The sequence below is a fragment of the Macaca fascicularis genome, chromosome 6 (assembly GCF_037993035.2).
Source record: "Macaca fascicularis isolate 582-1 chromosome 6, T2T-MFA8v1.1".
NCBI lineage: Eukaryota > Metazoa > Chordata > Mammalia > Primates > Cercopithecidae > Macaca > Macaca fascicularis.
Window position 1 is genome coordinate 138,838,388 of NC_088380.1, and position 20,987 is coordinate 138,859,374.

The window sequence follows — 20,987 nt, forward strand, 5'->3', positions numbered from 1 at the left end:
GTGAAGAAGCAGGCTAATAGAGGTGAATGGATTGCCCAACATCACACAGTCTAAAGTTGCAGACCCCGAGAAAGCCTGTGTTCTTTGCTGAGCACCAGTCCACCTTCCAGCGTTCTCAGTTCCGTGCAGGGCAGATGGGGTTCACTTATCTTTATGGTCCTTTATAGCTCTGGTAAAAACTAAAACTGCCGGACTTCAGCTACTTGGAGAGTTAGTTCAAGGCTGAGGGTGATTTTCCAAGTGCAATGTGTGATACTCCTCAGCCCAAGAACCACATTTTCCAGGCTGATTTTCTATGACTCCTAATTAATTGTTCAATATTCATTCAACAATTTGCTAAGCACCCACCGCGTGCCTAGCACTATGCAAACACAAGTCATGTAAAATATGATTATACAGATTATTCAGGTTTTAGAACTCTGTCCTTCTGCTGGAGGGTGGTGAGGAGGGGGTGCCTCTTTCCTCTGTAGTCAAAGAGCAAGGGTGAAGTGGTCCAGAACAGGGCCCACTCCACCCAGGGCTGCTGGCCTCATGCATGCACATGTGCACATCTGTCCTGTAAAGTATGCTTGATCTTGAGCTTTGTGAGGGCCGGGACCTTGTCTTTCTTGTGCCCCACACAGAGCCTGGCCTGGAGCGGGTGCTCAATGTCAGTTGAATCAATGATTAAGCTTTTTTTTTTTTTTTTTTTTTTTAACCAATTCACTAGGAGAACTTGGGCTGGTCGCTTTATTGCTCTGTGCCTTCATTTCCTCATTTGTAAAAAGAGGATAAAAAGAGTACCCATCTCACATGGCAACCCTGAGATCCCCTGAGATAATACATGGCACTCAGTGAGCACTCCACACACTGTTATTGTCTTTCCCATTACTCCCTTTACTACACGGAGGCATGGAGGTGGCACATCCCTCTATGCCAAGAGTGACCTCCCATCCCCTTTTACCTTGTCCCCTGGATTTTTGTTTCTTAAATTAGAGCTAAAGGCCACGTGGCCCAGTTACGTGGAGCTTACTCTGCTCTGTTGTGAGAAACTTGGTCTGGGACCCTGCTGATGGGACAGACATAGTAACCCTGGGAGGCCCCATCAGAGGGACAGAGAGAGGGGAGGTAAGCTATGTTTCAGAAATGTTAGGGTTTGACTTGAAAGCACAGCCCCAAAGCAATGCCAGCCAGTTGCTCACCAGGACATCCGCCATTAGCCTCTGCGCTGGTCATGTGTATGTATGTGTGTGTGTGCATGTATGTACAAACTTGTGCAGGGACCCACAGGGACAGTTCTGTCCCATCAAGGAAGACACTGTCTCCCACTGGGCCCACCATGTCACTGTTAACCACAGGGAGGTTTTGTGGCGCTGGCTAGTGGGGACCCAAGACATATCCCTCAAATCTGAAGGGCCCAGGGGCAAGCAGGGCCTGGTTTCCAAGAAAAGCCCTTTCTAAAGGGCCCCTCTTAGGACTGGCAGCTGATTTACTGGACTCTAGCCCTTTGCTCCAGGTAGAACTTCGTCTGCCAATCCTGTGTCCTAATACCAGGACCCTCACAGCTTTCCAAAAAGACACTTTCGGCACCATAACTTCCCAAAGGAGAGCCCTGCCCTAGAGTCAACCATGGGCAGCCATGCAGTCTAGCTGCCTTCCCCTGCTGGTTGTAAGCAGGGTCTCCAAAGGCAGATAGCACCCTGCATGGGCTTGGGGCAAACGGCCACTGCGTGTACATGGCTCTTCCTGTGCTGCATGATGCTAACAGGGCTTCTTGGGCCCCTCTTCAGGGAGGGAATGGGATTGAAAGCCATCAGTGCAGAGCCTACAGGAAGGAGAATGATGGGAGCTGGCCCTCACCTCACCCCTCTTCCCAGTGTCCCCATTCAGAACTCCTGCCTCTGCTTCATTTCCTGGAGAACGGGTTTGACCCCCTACCAGGGCCAGCTTCATGGGCATGCAACTGTGCAGTCACACAGAGCCCCACACTTGGTTTCAGTGCTTTGCCATTGCTGTATTGAAATTCTTAATAATTTTTGACCAAGGAGTTCTGTATTTTCAGTTTGCCCTGGACCTTGCAAATTAAGTAGTCAGTTCCCAGTCCCACCCTTTGCTCATGCAATGCCTGGCTCCACATCTAACAGCCCTCCTTTCCTTTCTGTCTCTAAATCCTATCTATCCTGCCCTAAGGCAAAGTCCAGACAGAGAAATATTTGAAAAACTACAAAGGAGAGCACATTATATTTGAAAGAGCTTTTCTGCTTAACTGCAGATGGAATGATGATGGTTGGCATGTTAATACCTCTACCAATCTTGACTTCTTCTTGGCTCTGTCCAAGGCTAAAGGCTGTGATGGAGGCCTTCTACTCCTAGTCCTGGGTAATTGTCTCCTGGTGTCACATTCTTTGAAGAAGTGTAGGGCATCATATTTAATAAGCTCATTTTGTCCTGCCTTAGAGAGTACAGGTCCAAGCAGGACACTGGTACAAGATTGGGTTCTGAGGCCTAAAGAGGTATCTATCATGCTGATTTACTTGCTGTGACTTCAGACAAATCCCATTCTCACAGTCTCAGTTTAATCTTCTGCAAAATGGGTCACACCACATCATGAGGCTTTGGGGCCTCAACTGCTCATCTCTCTAAGTCAGAAGCAGATCCCAAGCTTTTAAATGAAACTTTGGACAGTTATTTTTGGAGGTAGATGGCCACGAATGCAGGCACACGTCTTGTTTACCACTTCTGGTCTATGCACTGGCAGAACACATTAATCTGGCTATACAGTTTTAGAGGATTCATTTCCCTTTCTCCTGAAGCCCATGCAGGAGCCCCAGGTGAGGCAATCCTACTCTGGGTACAGTCTCAGATTTATCCTTGGATTGTGCCTGAATGGCAGAGTGCTGAGTTCCTGGCCCAACTTATTTTTCTTCTGCAGAGCTGTGTTGGGCGTTGCCCGTGGCCAGCATTGTGAGCCCTGTGAGAGGCGGCCTCATGAATCCTGCTATTGTCTCTAGGACAGGGCTATTCTCGAGGACGTTATCCTCAGCATCACAGAGTGGTTCCTTTGTGGAAGAAGTACATAGGAGAGACTTCTTTCGGATCTCAGTATTCTTTACAACTGTGCTTCTGCGAATAAGTGAACTACTTCAGATACTGTAACCCTTCTGAGAACTGAGCTGCTGGGATACACAGAGCCAGTTTTGGAGCCCCGTCTGGCAAGCAGGCAGGCCCGTGGACAGGATAGTCTAGGGTCAGTCTTACCCCAGGCTTGGTTTTTACAACTTCCCCCCTCTTTATTTTCCATTTGCCCCAATTCCCTTAGCTTTTTGTTTTACATTTTTCTCTTGTATGTGTCTTTCTAAACACCTCTGTCTGCTGCAGAATGAGGTGTGATATAAATATGTGAGTTTGTGCTTAAATCCACACTTTCAAGGGAGTTATGAGGATTCAGAAGGAATTGTTTGGCGAACGCTATAAAAGCAGTCCCACCCAAGATGGAACTAGGGCTGGCTGGGAGGCAGGGGTCTTTCCTCCAGACTGGATCATCTTGCCACACACAGCAGCCCCCAGAACCCAAGCCCGGAGTGCTCATTGGCATCTGTTCATTTATTTATTTGTTATTAATAAATGAAAGGTCACTAAACACACTTTGAAATGTTTGTCACCTCCCTTGATTTTGCTTAATTGACTTAAGTCAAACTGAAACTCTGACTGAAACTCTCATTTTGTAGATGCACTGGCAGGGACTTGTTAGGGCAGCGGCAGCCCACAGGCCCTAGGGAATGGGAGGGACCATACTTCTGGAAAGGCCGGATGGGAAGGAGGGTGTAGGGATGTAGGAGGGGAGCCAGGGAGCCCTGGAGAGGAGTAAGTAGGCCCCAGAATGATGGGGCCCTGAATTAGGTCACAAGCTTGCCCTAGGCGTGAGTGGACCAGGGACCACATGATTTTTTGGAGGGGTCTGCTCAGAAAATAAAGTCACAGAGCTCCTGGAACCACTTGCACTTTTCAACAAAGGAAAAGAAATTTTACTCCTGGACTAAGTGGCCGTGCCCTCTGCCCTGCCCTTTGGGCTTTTCAAACACCTCCCCTCTGCACTAGGCTGGCTTCTGAAGATGCAGTGCCACCTTTACTTTGGACTGCCTCACAGCTGAGGGGTCACCAGTCACAGCCATGGCCTCAGCTGGCTTCTTGCTATGTAACACGAGCAGAGTAGGAGCATCACCCTCCCTTTCCGAAGAGGATCCTGAGTTTCAGGGAGGGCAGTGACCTGCCCCATGTTGCTCACCCCAGTCCTGGCACAGGCCAGTCAAACCCAGGGCTGCAAGGCCTATGCCCTTTGCACGAAGGCAATATCCTGGCACAGGGGAGGAGAGTCTGCCTGGCAGCCGTGCTAACATTCCTTCGGAGCTGGGCTGGGGTTGAGGTCTGCCTTGGGGCTGGGCTCACACTTCATGCTGTCTTCCTTGGCAGTGGAATCTGGTGTGTGAGGACAACTGGAAGGTGCCCCTCACCACCTCCCTGTTCTTCGTAGGAGTGCTCCTCGGCTCCTTCCTTTCCGGGCAACTGTCAGACAGGTAAGGACGTGGGAGGGGAGGAAGGTGGGATGATGCCCCTTGTCAATCACTGCCTATCTTGGGGCTGGACTGAATTCAGGATATTTCTACCCAGAGAAAGGGAGGACCCTCAGGCCACTGATTCAGTGATAGGAGTAGCCCGATGTCTCCTATTCACCCTGCCCTCAGTCCCCTTCACCTGGACACACTTTTGTTCCATTCCCTCAGCCTCATACTCCCAGGGCTTTGGCCAGTGGTGAGGAGGGGCCACTGACCCCACTGGGAAGTGGGGTCCTCATACCACAGACTCCTTGACAAAACATGACGCTGCCATCACCACTGCCCTCCCTGCTCCACCACCACCTCAGGGGCAGGGGTGGATGGCAGAGGATCTGTCTGCAAACAGCCAGCAGCCAGACAGTGAGCCCCAATTGTGCACACACTGCTGCTATGGCTCGGACCCTGTCTGGACACTGAGACCACAGAGCTGACGCTGGCTCTAGGCCTCATAGAGCTTACAGGCCTGAGGAGGCAACATCACAGCCCCGGGAGACAGTGTTCCACAGGCCCCTGGATGTGCTGTGGTGACCAGTGCAGGAAGTTGGGGGTGCTAAATAGCAGTGTTGGGGAAAGCTTCCCAGCCCAAGCCAACAGCCAAAGACCTGAGTTTGGAAAATGGGGCAGGAAAAGCTGTTTTGCTCACACCTGTGCTCCATTCTACCCACTGATCACTACCAGAATGTGAAGGTAACACTTAAACCAACTTCAGTGTCACTGAAAGACATTGCTGAAAGCTACACCTTCCCACAGAGCAGTGGTTTGCAATTTTGGTTGCGTGCTACTCATCTGGGAAACTCCAAAATCCTGATACCCAAACTGTATCCTAAAATCTTGGGAGGTGGGGTGCTGGCATCAGTAATTTTTCCAAGCTCTCCAGGTGATTTCAAGTGCAGCCAAGGTTAAAAACCACTTGCAGAGTGACTCTTAGTTCTGGATTTACAGAATTTTCATGTTGCTGATCCAAGAAATATCTGCAATCTGTGCTATACCCACTTTCCAGAAATGTGCTGGTAGCGTCTATCTGTGGCTCCTTCTAAAGAGCGTATTTCCACATGGTCCTTGCGTATGCTGCTCCGTGCTTTTGAGGCATGGTGACTCCACAGGAAGCTGAGAATCTCAAAAGCTATCTCCTGAGCAGACAGATGCCTGAGACCTCACCAAGGAGGAAGATGGGAGGGTGCGACAGGGAAAAAAGTCTGCCAGAGTCCTGAAAAAACACTAAGTCTGCATTGATGCCTGACTCAGGGCTTGCAACACACCTTGGCAACCTATACATCTCATGTTTTTGGTTATACTGCATTCTCTAGGTTTGGCAGGAAGAACGTTCTCTTCGCAACCATGGCTGTACAGACTGGCTTCAGCTTCCTGCAGATTTTCTCCATCAGCTGGGAGATGTTCACTGTGTTATTTCTCATCGTGGGCATGGGCCAGATCTCCAACTATGTGGTAGCCTTCATACTAGGTAGGAATGGCTTCTGGGACACGGGGTACTTCCCTCCAACCCTCTGAAAGGCCCAGAAAGAGGAAGTCATTGGGCCATTGGGCTGTGCTTCCAAAGCCTTTGGATATATGTGTGTTGGGAGGGAGCTCTTGGAGAAAGTCAGGGGCAAGGCAGGCACTCACAGGGAGCCACCTCTGTGCTGAGCCCTGAAATATGGTGAGGAAGAGCTGGAGCCATTAAGAACCAGCTGCACAACAGCTGAGACACATTCTCAGGAGCACAGGGCTTAAGAGAGGCACAGAGGAGGACATTTTAGGGGAAGGGCAGCCTGAGGATGTCTTTGATCTGAGTTGTATAGGCTTGAGACTTCTTCCTGGTTGCCTGTGAAGGGACTTAGGGTAGTCACTGTGGCCAGTACATAGGTGGAGAGGCTTATGCTGACAGGGGGAGTTCAGTGCCAGCCCGCCATCACTGGGCCGATCTGGCCTCGCCCTAAGTCAGAGCCCACCCCAGAGTCTATCAGCTAAGCACAGGACAAGCCTCCCTGCACTGATAGTAGCCCCATCTGCTGTCAGGCTGCATGAGGAAGACTCATCAGCTACAAGGTCATGAGGAGGTCCCTGGGGCCCTCCGCAGCTTTTCCTGGGAGGGAGTTAGGTGAGCTCCAGGCAAGTTGATGAGGGTCATCCACAGGAGTGAGAGAGTGTGTTCTCTGAGCCCAGCGAATGGGCAAATGAGAGAAGCAGAGGTGAGGGGTATCTCTGGGATAGCAGACACCAGTTCCCATCATCTCTAGGGTGATAATATATTCTAGGTGGCTCAGTACCATCCCAATTTGTCCCTATTGTCACAGCATCATTATTAATACTCCTTTAATAGAAGTCTAATGATTCTTCTTGCCTCAAAAGTCCGAATCTGGTTAGGTGACTCTGATTGCTTCTTAAGAGTCTGAAGGACTCATTGGCTTTGGAGATGCTGTGCTGTCTTAACTGATGGTGTGTATACCTTCTGTCAAGTTGCCAGGATGGAAATATTCCAACTCTACTTCCTTAATTATTTGCAAAGAGCCCCGTGCCATGGGCTCAGCCTCAGTGTCTGCAGAGGGGAGGAGGGAGGAGAGAAGGTGGGAAGAACATGCTGGAGCCACATGGTCCCAGCAGATAGCACACTCTTCAGCAGGCCCCAGCGGGAGGAGGCTGCTCCCCTTCCTGCAGGGGGAAGGAGCGGGGTAAGATTTTCTTGAAGATCTTTTGTGTAGAGGGCACAGGGAGCTTCAGGCCAGTGTTGTTGGAAACTGGAGGTTGGAGGATCTTAGGACAGAAATTACAACCTCCTAGTCCCCAGTGGCTCCAAGAACACAAGGCAAAGCCTATTGTCTTCATGTTCAAAGTCCCCAGAATCCATCTTCCGTGTGATGATCCTCTCTAAGCCTGAAAAACCCAACATGTGGCTCTGCTTGGGCCAGACACATACCAAAAACCAAACAGGCCTCCCCAAAACAGAAGACTGTGACCAGCAGGCCGATATCCCAGGAGGACCTGAAGGACCATCTAGAACAAAAGGGCAGAGAGTCACGGTGAAGCCAGAGAAGCTCTCTCCGTGGGAATGGGAACAAGGTGGGATTTGTGCCAGGTGGTGGCATCCCCGGTTCTATAGAATGGGCAGCATTGAGATCTGCCTTTTCGGTGGCACATTGTGCTTCTGGGGCCTCCAAGCCTCCCCTATGTGAGTGGGTGAGGCAGGGAGAGCATACCCCAGGTTTCCTACAGGAAAGGGCTGCCCCCTGGCTCTGACACTATCATCTACTCTCCTCCCAGCTCCCCATGCAGCGTGTGGTCCCACATGCAGGGTGAAGAAGGGTAAGAGGGCCAAGGGGAAAGTAAGGCCATGGAAGATCAGTCAAGCCAGCAGTCAGTACGTAAGACCCTGGGTGCAGCAGCCTCGCTATCAGCCGGGATCCAGGCCTCTGAGGGCTTGCTATCAGCCTGGGGCCAGGCCTGTTGTAGGGTGCTATGGGAGCCTCTCCGGTGATAGTTTTACTCCATTGTGCTCTGCAAGAAATTGCTGGCTTTTGTGTCCTGGTATGAGACTCACTGTGTTGGGTTCTCAGGTCTGAAAGTTTAAGTGTCCCCAAAAACCAGCCTGCTCTGGAATGGCTGGACACCTCAGTCAGCGCCTGGGGTTGGGGGACACAGTACAAAGACAAAGTGGCTGCTAGCTTCCCTACAGTGCAGCAGCGCTCTCTGGTGTTTCTGGGATAAAATAGCTTAATTCCAGGTTGTATTTGACTAAAATAAACCAAAGGGTGTGGTCTGGGTTGAGGAGTTTGGTAAGTACCTTCGCTTCCGCCCTCTGGCCCTAAGGAAGGGTTGGCAAAACCCTGCATGATAATTTCACATTAACTTGGGAAGCCAAATTCCTCCCACTGTCAAAGCAGTGCAGAAATGAGTCCTTGTTTTGTGCTGCTTTTTAAAAATGATCAAGGCTGCCAGAGTCATAGCTAGAAAAGAGAAAGACAGAACAGTGCTACCCAACACAGCATAAAGCAGACATGCCTGGACGTGATGGTGTTGCCGGAATGATGCTGGTTTAGGCAGAAATGACCACTCGGGACCAAGGACACTAACCTACCCACACTGCAGCTCCCCTCACAATCTCCTACTGTTGCCCAGAAATAATGCCCTCCACCTGTCAATGGCCTTCTGGGTAGAATACCATCAGTAGCCTCTCTTATCCCCCATAACTATCTGCTTAAACACAAAAAGTTAATTACCTCCTGTCCTGACTGATTCATTAATTCAGTATTTTTCAGTACTTCTAACATCAACCTCCCATGTGACATGTCTTTGGGCATGCTGAACCATTTAAAGCTTTGCTTCCCCTGATGTCTAGAGGTTCCTCCTTTTGATAGGTGTGTGAGTGATGGCATCTTCCTTTACAACTCTGGCTACCAGGAAGCTCAGGCAAATTTGAAATGTAACTACATCAATGATGCAGCTTTTATCAGCCATATATATATTTTTTTACTGTTTTTAAATTGAAAAGTTGAAATATAATTTTGTCTTAGCCTGTTTGGGATGCCATAACAAAATCCTGTAGACTGGGTGGTTTAAACAACCGAAATTTATTTCCCACAGCTGTGGAGGGTAGAAGTCCAAGATCAAAGTGCCAGCAGGGTTAGTGTCTGGTGAGGGTTCTTCTGTTGGGTTGCAGATGGCTGCCTTCTCTCTAAGTCTTTCTTCTGCGCAAGTGCTCAGAGAGAGGGAAAGCAAGAGAGAGCAAGCCATAGAGAGCTCACTCTCTGGTGTCTCTTCTTGTAAGGACACTAATCCTATATCCTATCAGGTCAGGGGATCAATATATGAATAATGGAGGGACACAAACATTCAGTCCATGACAGATTTGCATACCATGATATTCACACTTTTAAAGTGTATAATTCAGTGTTTTTTAGTATATTCACAACGTTGTACAGCCAGCAACACTATCTAACTCCTCATCACCCTGAAAAGAAACCCTATACGAATTAGCAGTCATTTCCCTCTTCCTCATGCCCCTGGCAACCACTAATTTACATTCTGCCTTTAATGGATTTCCCTATTCCGCACATTTGATATAAACAGAATCATATATTATGTGGCCTTTGTGACTGAATTCACTTGTTTTCAAGGTTGATCCATGTTGTAGCATGAATTAGTATTCCACTGGATGAAGACAACACATTTTGGTCATCCATTCATCAGTCATTGAACATCTGGGTGTTTCTACTTTGGGGCTGTTACGAATAATGCTATGAACATTGGAGAATAAGTATTTTTGTGGATATATGTTTTTTGTTTTTTTGTTTTTTTGTTTTTTTGAGGCGGAGTCTTGCTCTGTTGCCCAGGCTGGATTGCAGTGGCCGGATCTCAGCTCACTGCAACTCTGCCTCCCAGGTTCACGCCATTCTCCTGCCTCAGCCTCCCAAGTAGCTGGGTTTACAGGCGCCCGCCATCTCGCCCGGCTAATTTTTTTTGTATTTTTAGTAGAGACGGGGTTTCACCGTGTTAGCCAGGATGGTCTTGATCTCCTGACCTCGTGATCCGCCCGTCTCGGCCTCCCAAAGTGCTGGGATTACAGGCTTGAGCCACCGCGCCCGGCCTAGTGGATATATGTTTTTAATTCTCTTGGGTATAAGGTAGGACCTCTGCTAGGCCCTATGCTGATTCTATATTTACCTTTTGAGGAACTGCCAAACTGTTTTCAAAATAGTCAGCTGCATATTTTTGTTCTTTTCAGCAAGGCACAACTTTTTACTTTTCTTTATGTCTTACTTTAATGTTACCATTATTTTATTGTATTTAAATTTGAAGTTGCCTCAAAATTTCCAAGGGATGAGCTGGCATATAAATCCATGAACATGATGCAGAAATTTGCTGGCATACCTTATTTGCATTGCACCATGAGAGGGAAGAACTGGGGGGACCCAGGGAAGAGCAAGAACTCACGCCTGTCTATTCACAAGGAGCTCACTGCCTGGTTGTGCCTCTGCAGCCAATGCAGCTGTCACTGTGGACATGGGGACGTGGGTCAAGGGAGTGGGGCACATATTACTGGGTATACACAGAGATAGGAAATGTTACTTTTGACTACAGTGATTGGTGTAGAGAGAGGGGAAGCCCTGAGCAGGCGAACATCTGTTAAGCCTTGAAGAGGGGTTCTACTGTCTTCACTGGGTCTTTTTGCATCAAAGGCATTGTACTTTCCATCATTCCTCTGACATGCAGCACATTTCGACTGCTCGACCAGGATAAAGAATAATTATTACTAAGCACCTGCCACATGCCAGACACCCTCCTAGGCACTTTACATACATGGTCTCAGTCTTCATAATAATATCTCTACGAAGGAGGGTTTATCACAGTCACTCTAGTAGCAACTTAGCATCAAGGAACTCAGGCTCTCCCCTTGCCAGATGGAGGACACTCCTAGCCTAGGGTTCCTGGCTCTTACCTCATATCCTGGCAGCTGCACTACAGTCTCATTTCTTGAGCTGGGGTCTACTTAGAGCCTATGTTGGTCATTTATGAAGATGCATGTCCTGCCTCTGTGTGGAATGGGCCCGGCAGTTCCTGGGGCAGGTACTGCTCTACATGGAAGGGAGCCTGGCCCTCTCTAAGTCACCCCCTCTTGGAGAGAGTGCTCAGATTCAGATGGGTGTGACAGGTGGTGGGCAATACTCCTAAGGCTATCCTGGCCCTCATCCTAGCCAGGTCATGTCCCTTTGGCTTAGATGTCAATGTTTCACTCCCAGGAGAAACTCAGAGGCCCAGCCAGACCAAGACCAACCAGGCTTTGCCCTAGAAGCAAAGCAGACAGAAGAGGCAGACAGAGCACAGGGGACCAGGACAGGGATCCCCAGTCAGCACAGCAGGAGTCACCACTGTCATCTGTTTCACTGCCACATGGAAAGCTCGTGGCAGCGGCTGGCCATGAAAGATCTGTGTAATCAGGCTTCTCTCCTAGCATTCCTCAGAGGGGGCTGGCTGGCCTCCAGTGACAAGCCCAGGAAGGGAAAATGCAACTCTACTTCTGAAAGGGGGATAAGGTGGGTGGATCACCTGAGGTCAGGAGTTCAAGACCAGCCTGGCCAATATGGCAAAACCCCATCTCTACCAAAAATACAAAAATTAGCCAGGCATGGTGGCAAGCACCTGTAGTCCCAGCTACTTGGGAGGCTGAGGCAGGAAAATCGCTTGAACCCAGGAGGCAGAGGTTATAGTGAGCTGAGATTGCGCCACTGCACTCTGGCCTAGGCGACAGAGCACAAGTCTATCTCAAAAAAAAAAAAAAAGAAAGAAAGAAAAAAAAGAAAATTGTAAAAGTGAAATCAGGATATGGCCTTACCCATCTCCCCTCATGTCTCTATTGGAATCTCAGTTGAAGAACTGCGTTATAAGGCCAAGTCATGCCCCCAGTAATTTTTTTTTTTTTTTTTTTTTTTTTTTTTTTTTGGAAGGTAGACCAGTATCCATAGAGCAAATAAGGCTTGAATCCTGGTATACCACTTATTATGTGCATGAATTTAGGCAACTGGCTTTAACTCTGAAGTCTCAGCTAATTATGTGTAAAGTAGGAGGAACATTAGTTTTTATTTTTGTTTTTGTTTGAGATGGAGTTTTGTTCTTGTTTCCCAGGCTGGAGTGCAGTGGCATGATCTCAGCTCACTGCAACCTCTGCCTCCTGGGTTCAAGTGATTATCCTGTCTCAGCCTCCCGAGTAGCTGGGATTACAGGCCCATGCCACCATGCCTGGCTAATTTTTGTTTACTTAGTAGAGACGGGTTTCATCGTATTGGTCAGGCTGGTTTCGAACTCCTGACCTCAGGTGATCTGCCTACCTCGGCCTCCCAAAGTGCTGGGATTACAGGCATAAGCCACTGTGCCTTGCCTGGAATATTAGTTTTTATATAACTGGTGTGAAGGGTCAAAGAGATAATATATGTAAACACTTAGCCTGGAACCTGTCTCAAAGTATCTACTCAAAAAAATGCTAGCTGTGAAGATGGTGATCCTGTTTAAGGAAAGGTGACTGCCTAAAAGTCAGAGAGCAGAAAGTAGGGCTAAAAAGGAATTGTTTCAATTTGTACCATCCATGCTGTCCACAGGAAGGCAAAGAGGGAGACCCATAAAGTCTCTGTCCCCAACACGCACTCTGCAAAGTTATATAACTGTTCTGGTCTGAGACTCACGCTTAGAGAGGGAAATTATCCAGGAACCCAGTAGTGTAACTTCTCTTTTCTTAACAAGGTCATGAAGGTAGGATAAAGCTCCTCTGGCCTCACAATTCTGCAAGATTCTCACTTGATCCTGCACACTCTCTCTTTTCCAAAATCAAACCCTCTGCTGCTTCACTTCTGAATCTCTGCTTAGGAATAAAGCACCCTCTATTTATTTCCACATCATAATCACAGCCAAAGGGTTTAGAAACCAGTGCATAGCAGGAAGGTCATTAATGAGGTCAGAAAAGACCTGGAAATCATACTCATGATCCTCAAAGAAGTCAAGCCCTATCCTTGGAAATGGGTTTATAGGCTGAGCAATGCTCTGGGTGGTTAGGACTATTGTCTCCAACATGGGATGCAGGAGGCACAAAGTACTGGCTGTTTCTGTCAGTCCGGGTTTTTAAATGGCCTCTCGAGAGGGACCCACTAAGGCAGATCTCTCAATTATGAACAGTGAGGGAGAATGAGTGGGGTGGGATGGGAACAGGTAGGTGATAAAATGAGAAACCAGCCAACGTAGTAATTTTGCTGCTTCTCTGGAATGAGCTCTTAATCCCTTTGCCTGTGCCTAGAACATATAAACATGATTGAGAAAGTCTCTCTTGAAAGGCAAGCATGAATGACCTTTGAATTATCTGTTTTGTATCTTCCGGGTCACTACTCTGTAGTGTGGGCAGATCCCCAACAAAAGGCAGAGCCATTGCCATTGGTCAAATCTCCGCCCTAGGTGTAGAGAACCAAGGGCAGACTCTGGAAAGGGCCCGGAGCTCCGTGACAAGAGAAGGAGCTTTGTTCTTGGACTCCCATCTGGTGCCAAGTGATCCACTGTGGCACTGAGCAGAGGCCAACAGTCGCCTGCATGTCCTTTCCCAAAAAGCAGTGCCCGCACCAAGCAGTCATGGGCCTTTCTGCTGTTCAGGGAAAGCTCTGTGGAGTTCAATGAGTGTGTGGCCAGGTCTAGGGCTGCTGCCTGCAGGGGCGGCAGAACAGCTCCTGCTTTTCTTTCCTTGGTCCAAATGGACTGTGTCTGCCTGGGCTGATCTCTGGGCACAGCATGGCTGCAGGGAATTCAGTCCTGGGTGCTGAAGGCCTGTCTGTGCACCTCCAGAGCCAGCTCACTCCAACTGATTTCTCAGGGCTCAGGCATGGGTAAGTGTGTCCTGAGGTCTTGGAAACGGTGAACTCTCCACTGCTTCCTGATGGGCCAATGTCTGTTTATTTACAGTTCAGAACTGTTGGAAAGGCTACACACACCGTGACCCCACATGGCCCCTCAGAAGAGCCACTGTTTGTCTCCTGAAACGTTCTCTCTGCTTCTCATGTTGGGGCTCTTATTTTGGAAATGTGGCATTCTCAGAAGGGATTAGCTCTTGGGGCTGGGCATATTTTTATGACATGGAATGGCCTTAAAATAAATTGGCCAGGGATGGTGGCTCACGCCTGTAATCCCAACATTTTGGGAGGCCAAGGCAGGTGGATCACTTGAGGTCAGGAGTTCGAGACCAGCCTGGCCAACATGGCGAAACCCTGTCTCTACCAAAAATACAAAAATTAGCCAGGCCTGGTGGTGTGCGCCTGTAGTCCCAGCTATTCGGAAGGCCGAAGTGGGAAGGTCACTTGAGCTTGGGAGGCAGAGGTTGCAGTGAGCTGAGATCGCGCCACTGCACTGCAGCCCGGGCAACAGAGGGAGATTTTGTCTTATAATAATAATAATAATAATAATAATAATAAATTAAAAATAAATAAATCTATGGCTCCGTTAAAATCTCATGGAAATTCAGCCTTCTATAAGTTGCCAAGTCTTGGATCACTTCCCACCTTCCTCTACCCTGACCATGCCTGCTCTGGGCAACGAGGCAAATACCTTTCCCCTTTTCTAATTGGTGATAGTTTGAATTCTAACTGCCACATAATGATATAAAAAGCAAATATTAAAGTGAGATAATATGCTAATACTCCTCCCTTGTTTTGAACAGGAACAGAAATTCTTGGCAAGTCAGTTCGTATTATATTCTCTACATTAGGAGTGTGCACATTTTTTGCAGTTGGCTATATGCTGCTGCCACTGTTTGCTTACTTCATCAGAGACTGGCGGATGCTGCTGCTGGCGCTGACGGTGCCGGGAGTGCTGTGCGTCCCGCTGTGGTGGTGAGTGTGACTCGTCCCCAGACAGGCCCTCTGCTGCAGGTCAGTACACCTGGAACACACCTGGAGCCTGGTGCTGACCTAGCTTGGGCTTGTATGACCTCCACGGAACTCGCAGAGGCCAGTTTCCAAGCTGGGAGTTTTTGCCTCATTGTGGGTGGGCCTGTGTGCTGGAGTTTGAGTCTCCATTGTCCTAAAAAGCACATTCTCAGGATTCCAATCTCTTCCTTGACACCAGCCACTCTTGTCTGTTGCTACTTATTTGTGGCGCTGGTGGTGTTGGATTTTGTTGTTTTTAACTCTGCCCCCTGCTCTTTCATCACTTTTCTCTCTCTAGAAAAATCTCATCCTACTAATGTAATTCTTCAAGCTTCCCTACCATATAATGATTAGCATCTATGAAAGGGAAGCCTATTTATTAGCACTTATGGTAGTGTGCCTATTTATCTGCTATGTCTTGAAGAGTGAGAAAATTACTTTTTATTTAATAAATTGTTAGAGAAATGTTCTCTTCTCTCCTCCCACAACCTCCCAACTCAATTTCAACTCAGTATAACACAACAGTTACAGGAATAACAAAGTTTGAAGATTCTGGCCGCAGTCTTACCCAGTATGACTATCTGGCAGATTTTAGGTGAAAGAATAAATTAAAAATCATGGAATAAGGTGTCAGACATACCCTCTCTTTGGGGATTTCCTGTTTCCTTGCTTTTTCATATTTAAGCAAGAGGAAAGGGATTCCTTCCATTGGTGGGTCTGGTTCTGTCTCTCTCTCATTCTCTTTCTCTCTCATTAATTCTTCTTGGTTTGATTTCATTACATCAAAGTCAAATCCTCCAGCACTGACTAGTTTCACTGAACTGCATAACTTCTACCTGCTTACACATAACACCAGCTTCTTTGATCATTTTTCGGAACTCACAATTTAGACTAGACCTCATGGTTGCCCTGTCCTTTGGACACCTCCTGACTGGGAAGCTGTCTAGGCCTTTATCTTACTGCATCTGTTAGGCAGTCATAGAGGTTGACAGGCAGGCCACCTGTCTGACTAGACAGTGCAGTTCAGGTAGGCTCACTCTAAGCCCCTGTATTCTCACGATCTGTAAGAGTGCTGTGATTTATCAGTGTAAATTCTTGGCATGAAGTGTGCAGGTGCAGTTGATAGTTTGTTAAAGGTTAGGAATTATTCTGATTTGCAACACTCCTCTGGAACCCTGTCTGAGGACCAGGAAACCCGGCCTGAGGAGCAGTGAATAAGGGCTGGCCATTATCTACATAGCTGTGCCTCCAAGGAAAGCATCCCAGATTTACAAGAGCAGAGCAATTTTCGGAATGAGAGTAATTATCATCATCATCATCATCTGTCCCTCTCTCCACAACTCCCTTGCTAACTGAATTTATTGGAAAAGATGTTAGTGACTAGAGGTTCTCTCAAGACACAAGACAAGATTATTCAAAGGTTTTTTTCTGCCTCTTCAGCTGAATGATTTTAATAAACTATGTGCTCTGGCTTTAGTTGTCATTTTGACCTAAGGGACCAGTACTTTCAAAGTGTTATAATTAGCCTGGTATGGTGGTTCACACCTGTAATCCCAGCACTTTGGGAGGCCAAGTTGGGAGGATCACTTTAGCCCAGCAGTTCAAAACCAGCCCGGGCAACATGTCAAAACCCTGTCTGTACTAAAAATAAAAAATTAGCTGGGTGCAGTGGTGAGTGCCTGTAGTCCCAGCTACTTAGGAGGTGGAGGTGGGAGGGTCCCTTGAGCCTGGGAGTTCAAGATTACAGTGAGCTCTATGATCATGCCACTGCACTCCAGCCTGGATAGAATGAGATGCTGTCTCAAAAAAAGTTATAATCAATCTTATTAATGTATGATTCTATCAGAGAGAAAGAGAGACAGAGAGAGAAAGAGAGAGAGAATAACAATGTAAGGCCCCTGATTGGCTGTACAGAGATTAGTAGGGATGGGATTTGCCTCAGGACCATATGTCACAGCGAGGAATGAACAGCTCTGATCCATTAGCCCTCCAGAGTTAGCCTCCAGAGTTTCCAGGGAGGAGGTCCATCCCACAGGGAGCCTGCTCACTCTGCCTTAAGGAGAGCTCTTTCTTCTGTTTCCCAGGGGCCAGTCCATGAGTGCTCCTGGCTGTGGGCATACTGTACCAGGGACAGGACTTGACCCAGATAGAGGCCAGCCCGGGACCAGCACTGAAAAGCTGAATGCTCCCCCTGAACGTTTATCAGTGGTCTTGTCATTTTCCTGTAAAAGAAAATAGCTTTCTTCTGAACATCCCATCCTTGCAGGTGGGGCTTCCCAAAGGGATGCTCATCAGTCTAGTGGTTGGGATATGGGGGGATGCTTAGAGCTGACGTGGACCCTGCCACCTGCTCAGTATGAGACAAGCTCTCCAGCAACACCTCACTCCTGTTTAGTCTGAATTAAATCTACAGAGAGATTATAGTGTGCAACCTCATTTGGCACTCCACTGACTCTTGAAATCATCAGCTAGATTTGAGATTATGTGCACACACACAAAAATATCAAAGCAATTCAAAACTAGAGATACCAGTGGCCCTGAGTACAGTGGGCTAGAAATGGGAGATAAACTTACATAGAGGCATTGCTGGTGGTTTGGGGAACTTTTTATGTCCCAAGTTTCCTTTAAAAGGCTTGGCAGTAAGTGGCCACAGGTGTGAATGGAGTATATGTATAGGGGGTGGGGATGGGGTAGGGAAGCAGGCCATAGATGAAACATGAGGAAAGCTATGCAATTTCTAGCTGATTAAACATTAAGAATCTGAGGCCAGTGATCTGTAGAAAAAAGGTAGAATATTTCTAAGCATAATCTGGTTGGAGAAAGATACTGGCCCAAAGTAGAAGCATCTATCCATGAGGTATATCGTGGCTGTGTAGTAAGATCTCCAATTCTGCACTAATATAGTAGCCACCAGTCACATGCAGCTATTTAAATTAAAATTAATTAAAAGTAAATAAAATTAGATTTTCATTTCTTCAATCACACTAGCTCAATAGCTACATGTGGTTAGTGGGTGCTGTCTTAGCACAGATACAGAACATTTCAGAAGTTTCTATTGGACAACACAGTTCTAATTACTGGAAGTCGGTGACCTAATATTATTGTAGTTCCTATAGGGACCAACTAAAGGCATATTCTGAAAAATGCAAACTGAGCTCATTTTTCAACTCATGTGCTAGTAAGCTGGAGAGGGAACCTGCTAGTTCGTCATTTGTTTTGCTCTGAGCTTATTCCTAGTGTGGATTTGGGCCAATTAATTATAGAGGACTCTGTGTCTGCTACTTATAATTTGTTTTCTAGGCTAAGTAAGTACAGATGCTCTTCGACTTATAATGGGGTTACATCCCAATAAGCTGATTGTAAATTGAGAATATCCTAGGTCAATACATCTAACCTACTGAGGTAGGAAGCCAGACATGACTCCAGAGCCAGGGCTTGGACACCGGACCAAACTGAGGACCAGCTAAAACAGAGCCAGGGCAGAAGATGCTTTCCATAAGACACGCCCACCAGTGTGCCATGTCAGTTTACTGTTGCCATGACAACACTCAGGCTTTATTGCCCCTTTCCATGGCAATGACCCAATGACCTAAAAATTACTACCCTTTCCCTAGAAATTTCTGCATAAACTGCCCTTTCATCTACATGTAATTAAAAGTAGTTATAAATATGAGTGCAAAACTGTCCTGAGCTGCTACTCTGCCTGTGGGGCAGCCCTGCTCTGCAGGAGCAGTCACTGAGCTGTAACATTGTCTCTTCAATAAACCTGTTTTCTTCCACCTCCAGTTTGCCCTTGAATTATTTCCTGGGCAAAGCCAAGAACCCTCATGGGCCAAACCCCACTCTGGGGCTTGCCTGCCCTGCATCCCTACCAAATATCATAGCTCAGCCCGACCTACCTTAAACATGCTCAGAACACTAACATTAGCCTACAGTTGGGCAACATTTTCTAACACAAAACCTATTTTATGATTAAGTGTTGAATATTTCATGTAATTTATTAAATACTGTACTGGAAGTGAACAACAGAATGGCTGTATGTATGAGTACTCAAAGTAAGGTTTCTACTCAATGCATATCACTTTTCTCCTATAGTAGAAAAATCGTAAGTTGAACCATCATAAGTTAGGGACCATCTGTACTAACAATAGGTAAGGAAAATGAGAGCTGACAGGAGAATGGCTAAAAGATTTTGAGAAATAAAAATTTAGAAAGAATAGAAGTCCTATTATTTGCAACTGTGTTTGAGCATCAGCTATAAATGGGAATAGACTATGTAATTTAAAACAATAAGCTTTTAGATGTTAACAAAAAGACAACATTGGGGCTCATCTCGCAAAAACTGGTTTGGGCACTCGCTGATCTGGGAATCTGTTGAAAGCCATGGGGACCCCACACAGGCAGGTGTCAGTGGCCTCACCTTCTCTTTTGACTAAAGGAAAAGATCAAGAACACAGATGCCCTGACCATCCTTTTGCCAATAAATTGTGAATGTCACCAGCTGGGACACCAGCAATTCTCCTTAGGATGGACCCACTGCAAAGACAGTCTCTTCTCTAGGGGAACTTACAGTCTAGTAGCTACATTTATTTTATGAGCCACAATGCCTATAAGTTTTGGATGAACTTCTCCAGATGTCCTGGCTCAAACATGCCCATAGTTAATGTCACCCCTTATCGTCTGGTCCTGGTCTCAAGCACAACTGATGATCAGTCTTATAATTTGATCAGAAGTTTGAAACTTGAAGGTGCTTTTATTTATTCCTATGCTCCAATAGAAATCTTATGTGGACTCCCTTTAAAAAGACAAACTAGAATTCTACAAAATTACAACTATCTGGGGAAAACTGAGATTTAATAGTATCCAACCCTGCTGTTGTGAAAAATTATTAAATATTACAAATAAATTATAGGTTCATTCCTGAATCTCCCCGATGGCTGATATCCCAGAGAAGATTTAGAGAGGCTGAAGATATCATCCAAAAAGCTGCAAAAATGAACAACATAGCTGTACCAGCAGTGATATTTGATTCTGTGGAGGTAAGCATTTGCAGATGTTTCCTCTTGAGATCAGCTATGCATTCTTGATTTTATGGAATTTAACTTAATTCAATATTTGTTAAGTGCCCACTATGTACCAGGCATTGCACTATGCCTTAGGAACACAATCATGATTAAATTCTAAGATAAAATCCACCTTAAAGGGCTGTTTATAAGAATTAAATGCAATAATATATGTAAACTGCTTAGCAAATAGCAAGTGTTCATTAAATACTAGTTCCCTTTATTTTGCAAGTTTATCATCAACTTTCTATTGGCATTGCTCCAAACCACTGACACAGCTATGTACTGATGATTTTTAAATGTCCAGATTAAGTGGAAAAAATATGTTTCAGGGTTAGTCCACTCTGGGTTCTCCACTGTACCCTGAATCTTACCACAGACTGCTGAGGAAGCTATGCATGTCTTTAGTCTTGCTCTGTGTCATGTCTAGAACCTTAAGGCCTGAAAGCACACACTTGAAAGGTGGTGACCACAAGGAAAAGCTGATATCCTGTAGAAGCAGCCACATCTCCTGACAGTTCGTGAGGATATGCAGTGTGCCATGCCCTGTGCTGGCTCCTAGAGGAAATAAGAAAAATAAGACACAGCCCCAATTCTAAAGGAACATAGAATGTAACTAAGATGGGCAAGAGGATTAGATAAAAAGATAAAGAATGGCATAAGGGAAGAAAGGGTAAGTATCTAAGAAGAGACACTGTGTGCTAGCAATACAGAGAAAGAGAGCAGGGTGGCCCATGGCTGGAGGCAGGTCCAAGCCAGGGAGGACAGCAGGACTCATTTAAATGAGTGGAGAGGATGGGGCAGGGCATTCCTGGCTAGGAGATAGGTAACAGTCTGCTCAGGACACCTAAAGAAGACTATGATGGCTTCAGTAGCATTATGCATGCCCTGCACCAAAGCATGTAGTGTGGAAAGCAGAACTCTGTAGAGGACGGTGGGCATGC

General features: G+C 46.7%; 1 protein-coding gene across 3 annotated transcripts in view; it reads left to right on the forward strand.

Moving 5' to 3' along the window:
• SLC22A4 (solute carrier family 22 member 4) overlaps positions 1–20,987 on the forward strand; it is a 49,743-nt gene that overhangs the window by 13,547 nt on the left and 15,209 nt on the right. Inside the window, exons 2-5 of one of the 3 annotated variants that reach the window (XM_005557721.4) lie at positions 4,450–4,553; positions 5,900–6,054; positions 14,773–14,944; positions 19,893–20,019. In XM_005557721.4, coding sequence (XP_005557778.1) covers positions 4,450–4,553; positions 5,900–6,054; positions 14,773–14,944; positions 19,893–20,019 — 558 coding nt within the window. The remainder of the gene's footprint in view (positions 1–4,449; positions 4,554–5,899; positions 6,055–14,772; positions 14,945–19,892; positions 20,020–20,987) is intronic. The other 2 variants (XM_073994209.1, XM_065546719.1) reach the window with 2 other exon arrangements.